The 14,921-nt window shown below is 37.2% G+C and overlaps 1 protein-coding gene across 2 annotated transcripts in view; it reads left to right on the top strand.

Annotated features, from left to right (window-relative positions):
* PAPOLG (poly(A) polymerase gamma) overlaps positions 1-14,033 on the top strand; it is a gene marked incomplete at both ends in the record, with an annotated part of 30,819 nt that extends 16,786 nt beyond the window's left edge. Inside the window, 14 exons of one of the 2 annotated variants that reach the window (XM_084234449.1) lie at positions 648-786; positions 1,427-1,499; positions 2,262-2,382; positions 3,014-3,098; positions 3,469-3,522; positions 5,803-5,922; positions 6,375-6,484; positions 9,138-9,259; positions 9,720-9,892; positions 10,287-10,375; positions 10,516-10,736; positions 11,253-11,318; positions 11,488-11,544; positions 13,935-14,033. In XM_084234449.1, coding sequence (XP_084090575.1) covers positions 648-786; positions 1,427-1,499; positions 2,262-2,382; positions 3,014-3,098; positions 3,469-3,522; positions 5,803-5,922; positions 6,375-6,484; positions 9,138-9,259; positions 9,720-9,892; positions 10,287-10,375; positions 10,516-10,736; positions 11,253-11,318; positions 11,488-11,544; positions 13,935-14,033 — 1,529 coding nt within the window. Of the gene's footprint in view, positions 1-647; positions 787-1,426; positions 1,500-2,261; positions 2,383-3,013; positions 3,099-3,468; positions 3,523-5,802; positions 5,923-6,374; positions 6,485-9,137; positions 9,260-9,716; positions 9,893-10,286; positions 10,376-10,515; positions 10,737-11,252; positions 11,319-11,487; positions 11,545-13,934 lie in introns of both variants that reach the window. The other variant, XM_084234448.1, reaches the window with a different exon arrangement.
* Positions 14,034-14,921: the final 888 nt, after the last annotated feature.

The following is a 14,921-nucleotide window of genomic DNA, read 5'->3' as shown; positions in this document are numbered from 1 at the left end:
TTTGTCATTTTTCAGATGCATATTTTTCACATTCGTTATAGCCAAATTGGAGAGTTCCTATTTTTTTTCCTCTTAGCTGGATGTAGAATAATGCTATATAATGTATTAAGGACATCTTAGATTTGATAAAATATGGTATGCTATTTTATAGATTGCTATAAAAAAAAGTGAGTAATATTAATGGTATATTGTACTTTATGGAGAGGTGGGTAATTCTGAAGAATACTGGTTAGTCCCCAACTTTACACTTCAGTTTTCCCACAGATATGATTATTAATTAAATATTTATTTTTCCTACTTGTAAACTCTCCAGATATCTTTCCTCCTTTCGTTTCTCTATCAGCCACAGATATTGAGAGGAGGGAAATTTGTGTTGTATCAGTAGGGCCCACTTGGGCAGTGAGACCAGAGGCAGGAAACTGAGGTGTCTGTATTGGAAGAGTAAGCCAAGAGAGTAATATGAACAGCTTTTGCTTCACTAATAAGACAGTGTACCTTCTATGAAAGACTGCTTGTTTATTTTAATGTTGTTCCTATAAGGGAAGAGTTTTAACAACAGCATAAGGAAGGAAGTTATACTGTTCCTTATGGTTGGAAGTCATGGATGGTAAGTCCTAACAATAACAAAGATATTATTGATTTCCTAGGACGTGGTATTTATTCCAACATGTTGGGATTCCTTGGTGGTGTTTCCTGGGCAATGCTAGTTGCAAGAACTTGCCAGTTGTATCCGAATGCAGCAGCTTCTACCCTAGTTCATAAGTTCTTTTTAGTTTTTTCCAAGTGGTAAGTATTTATATGCATAATTTTGCTAAGCTCTACTTAATATATAAATTTGTTGGAAATGTAAGAGCTATACATAGACCTTTTCTGTTTTTTTACATTCTTTGTGAAGTACAAAATTTAAAAATATCACATCTGTGGCAGTGATGGGCCACCAGGTACAGCAATTTTTCTAGGAGTCTGTATGGGTGGGCCTTTAGCTTGAGAGAGTGACCATAATAAATTTGGCTCTGCCTATTATTAGCTATGTAGAGGTTGTTTACTATCTCTTCATACATAAAACGGAGAAAATAATCATCACTACTGCATGGATTTGTTATAAGTATTTTCAGTAAATGTTAGCTGATGGTGTTAATAAATCAGCATTAAATCCATAAATGCAAATAAGAAGGGAAAAATTTGTGTAATTTCATTACAGTTGATAAGCAAAATAGTATTTGCCCTTTCAGAGAACACTGCTTGAAAATAACCAGCTTTTTCCTTTGTGTACTTCATTCTCTTACCCATTTCTTCTTTTTTTTCAATACCTAATAACCAAAGCATTTACCATATGAAAATTGAAACAGTCTTAATAATTATAACATTTCGTATAGTATATACGAAGTGAGGTTCTATGTGAGTTAATATGCCTTCTTCATGTTAGGGAATGGCCAAATCCTGTGCTGCTGAAGCAACCAGAAGAAAGCAATTTGAATTTGCCAGTTTGGGATCCTCGGGTATGTGACTTATTAAAGAATTTCATTAAACCTCTTAGGAAAAGGACGTTCCTCTAAATTGCAATCCACTTGAAAATAATTCTGCCTGTCCCTGATCATCTTCCGTCTGTATAACTACAGTGCTTTTCCTTCTCCTGCTTTATTTTTTGGTCCAGATGATTTGTATTTCCAATTCTGATCCAAATGTATCATTAAAAATCATCCATGTAAGACTGTGAGTGGGTATATTAACTAAAGTGTCATAACCCACTAACAACTCTTACAAGTAATTAGTTACTGATAATGTTACGATTAATTTTGCAGCAGAATTTAAAGCAGATTCATGGTTTCAAATAGCATAACTTATACTTACCTTGCATTTTAATTTGCTTTTAGAGTGAGTGCTCGTTCTAAGTCACCCAGGGGAAGTCCTCTATTGAGTGGGTGCAGAAAGAGGACTGAGAACTGTTGGACCCAATAATCCCTTGGCAGCCGTGCTTACTGGATTTCCTTGGTTCTGAACAACCATTTTTTTATAATGTACACCGTCAACTCAGTAGCTTCTTAGGGGAAAAATAAACTTCTACAGAATTTTCTTTGACTTTGTCAGATTCAGCTGACTTAAGAAATTTTAAATGTAGTTGGGGAGAGGAAATGTGCTTCTTAGAATTGAGGAGATGTAGTATTAAATTTATATTTCATATTCTTCAGACTTTTGGGGAAATGAAGTGAGGACAACTGAAATAGGAGAATAGATCAATTATTCTGCTTCTAATTTCACAGGTAAATCCATCAGATAGGTATCATCTCATGCCCATAATCACCCCTGCCTACCCACAACAGAATTCTACGTATAATGTGTCCACATCAACTCGAACAGTAATGGTAGAAGAATTTAAACAAGGTAAACCTGTTGGCCCTGTTGCCCCTTACATATTCCCACAAGATCTTGGTTGACAGTTTTATTCTCTATGGATTGGCAGTTAAAGTTATATCACCTATTATTTCTAAAAATTCTTCAAATGTTTGTTTTTTCAAATGTTTGGTTTTCCAAAATATATGATATTAAAGCCCAAAATAGAGCCAGCCCAAACTGGTAGAAATTGATTTTTGTGTTCTGAAAAAGAACATAAAACTTTTTTTTAAAGATTTATTTATGCATACAAGAGCTGGGGTACAGGCCAGAGGTGTGGGAGGTGAGAGGATTCACCAGAGACAGAGCAAGGAACAGAACAAGCAGACTGATGAAATACACTGCTGAGGAGAGCAGCGGGCAAATCAGGAGAGGTTTGCTGCACCACGTGGGTTGCTCCCTGGCCAGCCGGGGGGCTGGAACTGGTGCTGCAGTGGCTGCGGATAGCTTCATAGGTTGCATCTTAACCCCTTGCGCCACCAGGGAGGCCCCAAGAACATAAAACATTTATACTTTTTTTAATTCGAGAAATTGATGGGGTGAGAAGTTTTGGGAGTAGGGTGATAGAGAAGTTGACAATGTAAGGTCACTATTCAAAATCAATCTCTCTTTTTTAATTTAGGTCTTGCAGTCACAGATGAAATTCTTCAAGGGAAATCAGATTGGTCCAAACTGCTTGAACCACCAAATTTTTTCCAAAAGTATAGGTATTTGAAATTTTCTTTATTTTGTGTGTATGTTTAAAGAAGAATGTTAAACTTAAAAAGTTAATAATGAATGATGGATGACAGTTGTCACTGCATTTCAAGTGAGGTAGAGAATAGCTTAGCAGAAATCCTAAGCTATAAGTTTCTGTGTTCTAGTAGTATCTAACCCAATATGAGTAGGTATTTTGTTTTTAGTGCACTGTTGATTGCAGGGTCTACAATTCTGTGAAAGCAGGAGCACATTTTAATTTTCATAAACTATGTGTCTACATGAGTTTTTTGTTCATTGGGAGGGAGAAAAAATGATGGAAAGGTGGGACCTAACAATGTTTCTGACTTTTTCCCAATTGTTGCTGAAAATTCTTCATAGACATTACATAGTATTGACTGCCAGTGCATCAACAGAAGAAAACCATCTAGAGTGGTAAGACTTAAATTTTAAGTTTTCTACTTACTCTGTGGTGGTAACATGTTTATATTGTACTTTGACATTTATGAAAGACCCTTAGTTTTCAAGATTATTAAGTCAGATTAGTGGCTGTTGTACGTAATCATGGAGTGTCAGTGTTTAAGAAATAGCATCAAATTAAGATTTCAGACTAAGGAGTGACATGAGATAAGGATAGATGTGTGGCTCTTGTCTTTTTTTGTTTGTCAGATTTGAGTCTAAGCAAAATTGTGAATCAGCTTGGATTATTCCTCTGCTTAGCCTCTCACTGAGTTTTCCATTCTTGCCATAATGTTTTCCCCATCAAAACTGGAAGGAACAGACATTTTAATATTTTTTTAATTAGTGGATGATGGCATGAAAGGTTTCAGAATTTTCAAGCTTCTGTCAACAGATATTTTTGGTTAAGGAGTGGTGTCTTCTTTCTACTGCATCTAAATTTATTCCCTCTATGTCCAGTGTATTGACGTGTCCGGCTTCAAATACTGTATTCATTTTTGCTTCAAGAATTTTAACACCTGGGCCTCCCTGACGGCGCAAGGGGTTAAGTCTCAGCCCAGTGAAACTATCAGCAGCTGCTGCAGCACCGAATTCAATCCCCGGCCAGGGGAATAACCCACAGGGTACAGCAGACCTTTCCTGTCTAGCCTACTGCTCCCCTCAGTAGTGTATTTCAGTAGATCTGCTTGTTCTGCTCCCCACTGTGTCCGATGAATCCTCTCACCTCCCACCCCCACCCCCATCCCCACACCTCTGGCCTACATCCCAGTTTTTGTATGCATAAATAAATAAATCTTTAAGAAATAAATAAAGTTTTATTGAAACACAGCCACCCTTGTTTATATGTTATCTGGGGCTACTTTTATTTATTTTTTAAAGTTTTATTTATGTATACATGAACTGGAGTACAGGCCAGAGGTATGGTGGGGTTGGGGGGTTGGGCATGAGAGGGTTCACCAGAGACAGAGTGAGGAGCAAAACAGGCGAAACTACTGAAATACACTGCTGAGGGGAGCAGTGGACTTAACAGGAGAGTTCTGCTGCTCTATGTGGGTCACCTCCCTGACTGGGGCTCTAACTTGTGCTGCAGTGGCTGTGGATAGCTTCATAGTGCTGCGACTTACACCCTTGCACCACCAGGGAGGCCCTTTTTTTTTTTTTAAGATTTATATATTTTTATATAAGAACTGGGGTACAGGCCAGAGGCACGGGAAGGTGAGAGGATTCACCAGAGACAGAGTGGAGAGCAGAACAGGCAGACTGACTGAAATACGCTGCTGAGGGGAACAGTGGGCGAGACAGGAGAGGCCTGCCGCACCATGTGGGTATCTCCCTAGCTGTCCGGGATTTGAACCTGTGCTGCAGAGACTGTGGACAGCTTCACAGCGCTGCGCTCAACCCACTGTGCCGCCGGGGAGGCCCTTTTTTTTTTTTTTTTTTTTTTTTTTTAAGATTTATTTATTTTGTGCAGAGGAACTAGGGTGCTGGCAGAGGTGCAGAGGGGGAGAGGATTCACCAGAGACAGAGTAGGGAGCAGAATAGGCAGAACTAGTGAAATACATTGAAGGAGAGCAGCAGGTGAGACAGGGGAGGTCTGCTGTTCCATGTGGGTCACTTCCCTGGCCAGGGATTGAACTCATGCCGCAGTGGCTGGCAATTTCTTGATAGCACTGAGACTTTAACCGCTGTGCCACCAGGGAGGCCCAGAAATTAATATTTTAGGTTCTTCACTAAGGCATGAAATTTTAGACTGGAAGTGCTTTTTTTTTTTTTTTAAACTCATAGAATTATTGGGGTGCAGGTGGGTGGGTGTTGGTGAGAGGATTCACCAGAGACAGAGTGGGGTGCAGAGCAGGAAGATTTACTGAAATACGCTGTTAAGGGGAGCAGCAGGTAAGACAGGAGAGATCTGCTGCACCACATGTGGCTTAGCTTCCTGGCAGGGATTGAACACAAGCCATAGTGATAGTGCTGAGACTTAATCCCCAGGCCACCAGGGAGTTCCCTAAAGTAATTCTTCTTAAGGGAAAACACAAACCCCTTAGTTTTTTGTAATTTACTTTTATTGTTTGTAGTTTTTTTTTTTTAATTGAATCAGCATTGGCTTATATCATTTAAACTTTTAAATAGTCTCTAATATGTTGAATTAAAAAAAATTGATGAAACATAGGGCAGCAGAGCTAATATGTTACTTGACTTACTTGGATGTAGCTCCAAATTTAATATGGAAGAATCTTGTCTGTTGTCTTATTTTAGGGTTGGATTAGTAGAATCTAAAATACGTGTACTTGTTGGAAACTTGGAACGGAATGAATTTATTACTCTTGCCCATGTAAATCCCCAGTCATTCCCAGGAAATAAGGAACATCATAAAGAGTAAGTTAACTATTTTTAACATTATATTTCTTAAATAATGTTACTTGATATATGCATTAAGATCAGTTGTGAGATTATTGTTTAACAGGCATTGATGGAGGGATAATACATTATATTTTGAGTATGAGTGGTTATCATTAAAACTAAGTACCTGCTATGTTGGTAATCCACAGAACCCTACCCAAAGCTCTTATCACAATACTTGGAGCATTTTTAATTATGTATTTAGTAAGTCATTTCAATCCACTTAATCTTCTTTATAACAACACAGGATATCTTACCTGTGTCCTGGGTGTCAGTTTTGAGAATTTGGCCATTCTCAACTTGTATTGAAAATAACATTGAAATTTGTATTTAACCTTCATTAGAGACCTAATTTTAATTACTAATTACCAAATAATATCTGTAAAAGTGTAACAAATTAATGGAAATTCTTAAATTTTACTTTATAGCAATAATTATATATCAATGTGGTTCCTCGGAATAATTTTTCGGAGAGTAGAAAATGCAGAAAGTGTTAACATAGACCTGACATATGATATACAGTCATTTACTGATACAGGTAAGACTTTATTATTAAAGCTGTGGTTCGAACCTGCCTATGGCTGCATATTTTAAAGTTTCACAATTAGTTAGATGAATATGTACATCCATATTATGGAAATCTATGCTAGTATTTTTAGAAGTAAAGACATGATGAAACAATTTCCAATACATATTAAGACGGGGGGTGGGCAGGCAGGTGATAATTGCAGAAAAGTGTGTAGTGTGCTGTCATTTATATAGTTTAAGAAAATACATGCATATCTGCTTATAGATGCATAGATCTCTCTAGAAGAGTACATGATTTAAAAAATAGAAACTGGTAAAAACTGATTATTTCTAGATCGAGGAACCAGGTGTGTCTTGGAGACCCGGCTAATCCCTTTGAGTTTTCTGCTATGTGAATATATTATCTATTTTAAAAACAGAAAGTAAATTAAAAAAAAAAAATCACCAGTGTAGGGTTGCTGAATGTGTTTCAAAAGTAATGAAAAAGGTGCCTTTTACATATAGCTCTCTAATAACACTGCTCTGGGCTATCTTAATATATTTGGAGTGGTCTTAATTTGGAATAGTGGACATTCATACTATTAATATTCATGGTTTGCTTGTGTGAGCTTTCTACATTCTTCTTAAATTAGCCCTCTCATCATGAAAATGCAGATTCCTATATTCACTTTAGAAATAGTGAATCAGTCTCTCTGAGGGTGGAATCACAGAACTTAAACACTTTGGAAACTTTTTTTTGAGGTTTATTTTATTTATTTATGCATACAAGAGCTGGGGTGTAGGTCAGAGGTGCGGGGAGGATGAGAAGATTCACCAGAGACAGAGTGGGAAGCAGAACAGGCGGATTGACTGAAATACACTGCTGCAAGAGCAGCAGCCTTGACAAGAGAGGGTTGCTGTGCCATGTGGGCTAGCTCCCTGGCCAGGGATCTAACTCTGCTGATAGCTTGATAGTGCTGAAACTTGACTCTTAGCACCACTTGGAAGGCCTTGGTAATTCTTTCACAAGCAATCTGGAATTTAAAATAATACAAAATTTTCCTTTCTAATTTGTGCTCATTTTCAAAGCCAGCTTTGCAAGTTGGGAAGCTATGTTTATTACAGGCCCATAAAGCATTCTTCTCCAGGGCCTCCCTAATGGCACCAGGGTTAAGTCTCAGCACTGTTAAGCTATCACCAGCCACTGTGGCATGAGTTCAATCCCCCACCAGGGAGCTAACCCACAGGGCACAGCAGACCACTACTGTCTCAGCCGCTGCACCTGTTCTGCTCTACGCTCTGTCTTGGTGAATCTTCTCACCACCACTTCCACCCCCACCACCCCCCACCTCTGGCCTGCACCCCAGTTCTTGTATGCATCAATAAATAAAAATAAATCTTTAGGACCTCCCTGGTGGCACAGGTGGTTGAGCGCAGCACTTCGAAGCTATCTGCAGCACAGGTTTGATCCCTGCCGGCCGCGGAGAAGATACCCACAAGGCGCAGCAGACCTCTCCTGTCTGGCCCTCTGCCTCCCCTCAGGAGTGTATTTCAGTCTGCCTGTTTTGTTCCCCACTCTGTCTCTGGTGAATCCCCTCACCCTCCCGCACATCTGGCCTGTACCCGGGTTCTTGTATGCATGAATAAATAAAATTTTTTTAAATAAATCTTTATAAAGAAATAATTATAAATAAATAAAACATTCTTCTCCAGATGGGGATACCAAGACTCCAGGAAATTAAATTATTTACCACATCTCATAGTAGTAAAATGAAGCTTCCCAGCCCTGTTCAGAAAATTTATAATTAATTAATTATTCACAGTAAACAAACATTAAATAATTTATGTGGTAGTTAATAAAACTGATTTTCTTATATGATGATAAGAGCTCTAGAATGGGAACCTAGGGTTTTGGGTGTTCTGATCCCAGCAAGGTGTTCAGGGTCATTAAGCCTTATTTCCCTACCTCGACAATAAGAATGTACTTCTAGATGGTTTCCTATGTCTGATGTTCTTTGAACACTGAATTTTTAAAAAGCTACATGGAAGCGAAAAGCCTGAGTTGCATCTTGGGTGTTTGGTATAAAGACTACACTTCAGCAAAGACTATGAGAAAAAAATGCCTTTTGGGAAACAGAAACCAAGACTTAGTGGGGGGAATCCTTTTTAAAATACATTTATTTTGTTGAGGAGATTTAATTATAAGAAAGTCTTAGGGGCCTCCTTGCTGGTACAAGGGGTTAGGATACAACCTACGAAGTTATCCGCAGCCACTGCAGCACAAGTTCAATCCCTGGCCAGGGACATGGTACACATGGTACAGCAGACCTCTCCTGTCTCACCCGCTGCTCCCCTCAGCAGTGTATTTCAGTCAGCCCACCTGTTCTGTTCCCACACTGTCTCTGGTGAATCCTCTGACCCTTTGCACCTCTGACCTATACCCCAGTCTTGTATGCATAAATAAATCTTAAAAAAAAAAGGAAAGTCTTAGAAGTTGGAAATGAGAAAACCAGTTGTTACTTGAATATGATTGTGACATGTGAAAATGTTTTAGAAATACTTGTTCTGTAAGAGGGTGTGTATGTAGTGATGGGAGATGTTGAAAATGCACGTATTTAGAAAAAGAAAACAGAGCCCTTAGTTGAGATAGAAGTTTCCCACTTAATATATTGACATTGTTACAGTGTACAGACAAGCAAACAATATAAACATGCTAAAAGAGGGAATGAAAATTGAAGCAACTCATGTTAAAAAAAAACAGCTTCATCATTACCTACCAGCAGAGATTCTTCAAAAGAAGAAAAAGGTAAGTTCATAATCTTAACTGTCCAATGTGGTTTATAAGTGATCCTAGCATTACATTTGCATTCTAACTATTTAATAAGATTATTTACCCAAAACTTAAAGAAACAATATTCATTGTTCATCCTAAATTCAGATTACTAATGTGTCTGAAAACTTGAATGATTGGTCTAAGTTTCTTTTTGACTTATACTACACATAGTCATTATTGGTAACCTAATAATCGTATTTACTGTATTATAATGTTGATTTCCTCTGCCTCCAGCAGGTGGTGGTAAAACTGTTAGTTATAATCTAAAGCTATTGAGTGGAAAGAGGAAAGGTATATAGCTAGTTCAGTCTAAGACTAAAATATCAACTTCATTAATTACAAAAGAACTGTTTTATATGTTCTTTAGAATTGAAACCATTATTTCTTTGTTTTGAAATCCTGAGATTTCAAAGATTTCTCTCTCTCTCAGCAAAGTCTTTCTGATGTCAGTCGGAGTTCCAGTGGACTTCAATCCAAAAGATCATCTCTGGATAGCAATTGTTTAGATAGCTCCAGAGATACTGATAATGGAACACCTTTTAATTCTCCAGTGTCTACAAACAAACCTTCCAAACCTGATAATCCGTCTGCAGGAGAAGCAGAAAGGTCGGTATTTCAAAATTGTCCTTTCAGTCTTACATTATTTGAAGATAATGTAAACTTTTGTATACCTTTGCAAAATTCCTTTTTTAATTGTTGAAAAGTTTTATCATTTGCTAGTCAGCTTCTTGTTTAGAAATACTTGGCAATTTGTAGTGATCCTGTGGGACATAGTATATGATTATGAATATGTGGGATTAAATAAATACACAGAAATGCACAGATACTCTTTTTAATTTTTTTCTCTTAATCCACACTTTGGTCTTTTACTTTTTTTCCTTTTTCTTCCATGAAATGTTAAAATAGGAGTACTCGAAAGAAGTGATTCTAAATGTTAAAATAAGTGTTTTTAAATGAGTAGTATTTAAATCACTTAATGATAACTTAATACTTTTAATAGGAATAGTCCTGAGTCTGCTGTTGTAATTCTGGAAAAGCCACTGGGTGTCCCACCAGCTCAAGGTCTGTCTATTCCAGTCATTGGTGCAAGTAGGTATCTAAACTTTTATTGTTAATGATTCTACTGTAAATATACATAACTACACTTAAAATGGGGTAGGGCACAGGTGGTTTGGTGGAGGCTAATAAAATTTTAAAAATAAAAATAACCTTTTTTTTTTTCATTTCAGAAGTTGACTCTGTAGTAAAAACTGTATCACCCCCAGCTGTGTGCACAATTCCTACTGTAGTAGGACGAAATGTCATTCCTAGAATCACAACACCCCACAATCCTGCCCAGGGACAACCACATCTAAATGGAATGTCAAATATAACTAAGAATATTACAACAAAGAGGTCCCATTCCCCATCCATAGATGGGTCTTCTAAAAGGTTGAAAGACATAGAAAAGGTAAGTTATGACTTACTTGGTAATTCAGTAACTGATTTTTTAAAAATTAAAATAGTACTAAACAAACAACTTGCTATGACCATCTTATTCCATTGACCTCTATTTAATAAGATTATTTACCCAGACCTTAAAGGAACAATAGTAATTGTTCATCCTAAATTCAGATTACTAATGTGTCTGAAAACTTGAACGATTGGTCTAAGTTTCTTTTTGTCTTACACTACACACAGTCATTATTGGTAACCTAATAATCGTATTATTGTTAATTTCCTCTGCCTCCAGTAGGTGGTGGTAAAACTATTTATTATAATCTGAATTGATTTATCCAAAAAGGTCACCCAAATTGTAGAATTTAAGGGTAACAGTTGAATTCAATGTAATTTAAATTCTCTTCACTCACCAACCATGTTTTGATAGTTTTTAATGATAGCCTAATGACTAGTTTTCTCAGTTTATATGTATTTGTATGGTTTTGTGGTACATAATAGCAACTCATTGTAATGTTTACATTTTTAGTTTATTCAACTTGAGTCAACATTTAAGGACTCACGTGCTACCGAAGATAGAAAAAGGAAATCAATGGTAAATATATTAATAGTGTGCTTTAAAATACTTTTAAGGAGCTTTATGCTGTATTCCAAAGTGGATCAGATTAGATCTGTCATGTTTTGGTTCTGTTTTAATTCATATAAAAATAAATTTGCATGTCAGAAAGAAAGTTTTCACTTCCATATAATGCTTCTGTTTTTAGGATGCCATAGGAGGAGAATGTATGCCTATTCCAACTATTGATACATCACGCAAAAAGGTAAGTCTTTTTCTTTCCCTATTTTTTTTAAGGTTTACTTTATTTATGCATACAAGAGCTGGGGTGTAGGCTAGAGGTGATGAGCAGGGGGCAGGGAAGTGATGGGGGTGAGAGGATTAACCAGAGACAGAATAGGGAGCAGAACAAGCGGATTTACTGAAATACACCATTGAGGGGAAATGTGGGTGAGACAGGAGAGGTCTGCTGCACCATGTGGGTGAGCTCCCTGGCCGAGAATCAAACTGCAGTGGCTGCTGATAGCTTCATAGTACTGACACTTAACCCCTTGTGCCACCAGGGAGGCCCAACAGTCTTTTTCATAGATAAAACACATAAGTTAAAATTCATAGATAATCTTCACATACAAAAAGCTTATTTGAAAGTCTAACATTGGATGAAGGAAAAGAGTAATATTTTGCCTGTCCTCAGACCAGAAGTAAAATTGGCAGTTGAGGATAGAAGTAGCGAACAAACTATATGATTCTAAATATATGTACCTCAAAAGTTTAGAAAAGGAAGTAGTATAAAAGTTGAAAATTTAGTGAGATTATGTTCAACCTCTAGGGTTTTATTTTTTGAAGAGCAATTTAGTGCTCAGCACAGTAATTTATGACCAATTCTTAATAGTATTGGTCAGAATTGTGTGTCACTGCTTACTGTCAAAATCAATAGTTAGGAGCCATACTTACTAGTATTCTGGATAAGCCAAAATGTAGTGGTGTATGTACTAAAGTACTTTTAAAACTTAAGCATCAAGGGTCCCTCAACTGGGACTCCCTGGTGGCACAAGGCTCAGCTCTGTGAAGCTATCCGCAGCTACTGCAGCAAGAGTTTGATCCCCATCAGGCAGCTGACCCACGTGGCGCAACAAACCTCTTCCCGTTTCACCTGCTGCTCCCCTCAGCAGTGTATTTCAGTCAGTCCGCCTGTTTTGCTCCTCACTCTGTCTCTGTTGAATCCTCTCACCACCATCCTCCTCTCCCCCCGCACCTCTGGCTTACACCCCAGTTCTTGTATGCGTAAATAAATAAATCTTAAAAAAAAAAAATAGTCCCTAAACCTCAATAAAAAAATTTTTTTCCAAAGACTTGCCATTGAAGCTAATAATATAGTAGTATTAAGCATGGTAAGCTAATAAGTAGTTGCTCAACAGTCAGACTTGTATAATTGAGAGAAAGCCCTTCTTTGAGAGTTTCTAGTAAACAGCCTTATTTTTACCCCTCATTAAAGAACAAAGTGCTTCTCATCACAGTCATCACCATGCCAGTTTCCCTAGGCTTTATTGCCCATTCTAAAACAAAATAGAATGTACCTTCAAATTTTCTATTATTGTAGAATTTGTGAAATTTCTCTTCTAATGTAAGAGTGGGTTACAAAGTATATGGGTATAAATATGTGATGATAGAATAAAATTAATTTGATATGTATATTAAAGTATGAAAGAGTGAAATGAAATGTCTGCCTTGTGCATAAAAGAATAAGCCAAACATGGCAAATTTTAATGTCTGAATCTTGGGTTGTGGCATTAAGTCTTCATTGTTCTATTTTTCACATTTATATATGTCTGAAATTTTCCATGATTTTTAAATTGTTGGTATGATACAGGTATTTATTTAGTCAGTGTACCAGAGATTTAACTTTTGCAGTCATCTCTTGACAAGAAACATAGTGTTTCCATTCATGTAACTATCTGTATATCATGTTTTCCTCTATAACACACACATATCTTTCACTTGATATCCTAAAAGTTTCCTGTTTAATGACCTATGTGCTTCTTGTTTCTCTTTACCATTGGCTGACTTTGAGGACTATATATATATTTTTTAAAGATTTATTTATTTATGCATACAAGAATTGGGTACAGGCCAGAGGTGTGGAGGGAGGGGGGTGAGAGGATTCACCAGAGACTGAGCGGGGATTAGCGCAGACAGACTGACTGAAATACACTGCTAAGGGGAGCAGTGGGCGAGACAGGAGAGGTCTGCTGCGCCATATAGGTTACTCCCTGGCAGGCTAGGGATCCAACTCGTGCTGCAGAGGTGCGGATAGCTTCATAGTGTTGTGCTTAACCCCTTGTACCACCAGGGAGGCTTGAGGACTATATATATTCTTTATACATTTCTTAGTCCAGAGCGGCAATTGATTTAACAAAGTCCTCTTTCCTATACTTAACACTGCTCCAACTTCTGCTCCTTTTTTCCAAAGCTCTCCCTCTGCTTTTCACCTCTGTTTAAAAGGGGGAAAAAAAGTCACCTGATGGAAAATATTCAATATTCAGTTTGAGTGTTTAGAACTTAAAGGATTTGGAGAAAATTCAAGTTTGTGGCTGATTTACTAGTTGGACCTTTATAACATACAATGGCTTTTCCTTCTCTGTTTCTCTGTATTAGAGACTACCCAGTAAAGAACTACCAGATTCATCATCTCCAGTTCCAGCAAACAAAATCCGTGTCATCAAAAATTCTATTCGACTGACCCTCAATCGGTAAAAGCAGTGCTGCCTCACTGAAGTGAATATGCAATCATTTAGTGGCATAGATGTAACCACTTTTTTTTTTAAATATAAGTGGTTGTCATACATAAAATAAGGTGAAAGTTACAGTCATCAGCCTAACAACCTTGAAGTGGTTTTTGAACTCTCACACTTTGACCTGCAGATGCTGTAGCATTCTCTCATTGGTTGCTACATACAGTTCTCTGAGGATCACCTCTATCAAATTGTCATGTACAATATTATGGCTTTGCGTTGGAGGTTTTATTGCCTTAACTTTCGATGCTTGTTTCTCTTATGGGAACCAGTTCTTGGCTACTTGGACACTGATTTAAGGAAATCCTGAACTTTTTTTTGTTTATTTTTTAAAGTCTTATGTTTAATCATTGTATAAAACTGAAAAAGTTGAAAACAAAAAAAAATGTCTTATTATTTTCCATCTGTAACACATTTACTTTAGCGTTGAAGCCACTTTGTGAAACCTGAGATGAATGTGAGGTATCTTTTCTGTTTTTCTCACTTGTGTAAATGTACTTAATGTCTGTTCTGTTGATTTAAATTATTTTTTCCAGATTGGCACATGGAATATTTAAATTTTTATTTTTTGTGCCTTTCTGTCCAGATGTTGCATAGCTACCAGGGAGGATTAGTCCAGTGATTACATAAGAGTTGGGCACCATAAATTCTCTATATTTTGCCTCCCATGGAGGCCTTCGAAATGCATCTTTATTAAGAATCAAAATATAACCAGGATACTGAAAGTCAGTATATGAATGGTGAAATTGTTACATATCCTGTCTCATGCCATTCTTGTTAGTTGACTGGTATTTTTTACTGATGAGCAATTCATTCCAGCGTCAACAATAACATACCTTTATGGCAAACT

Source organism: Talpa europaea, assembly GCF_964194135.1.
Source record: "Talpa europaea genome assembly, chromosome: 6".
NCBI lineage: Eukaryota > Metazoa > Chordata > Mammalia > Eulipotyphla > Talpidae > Talpa > Talpa europaea.
This window is presented reverse-complemented; position numbering and strand designations above follow the sequence as displayed.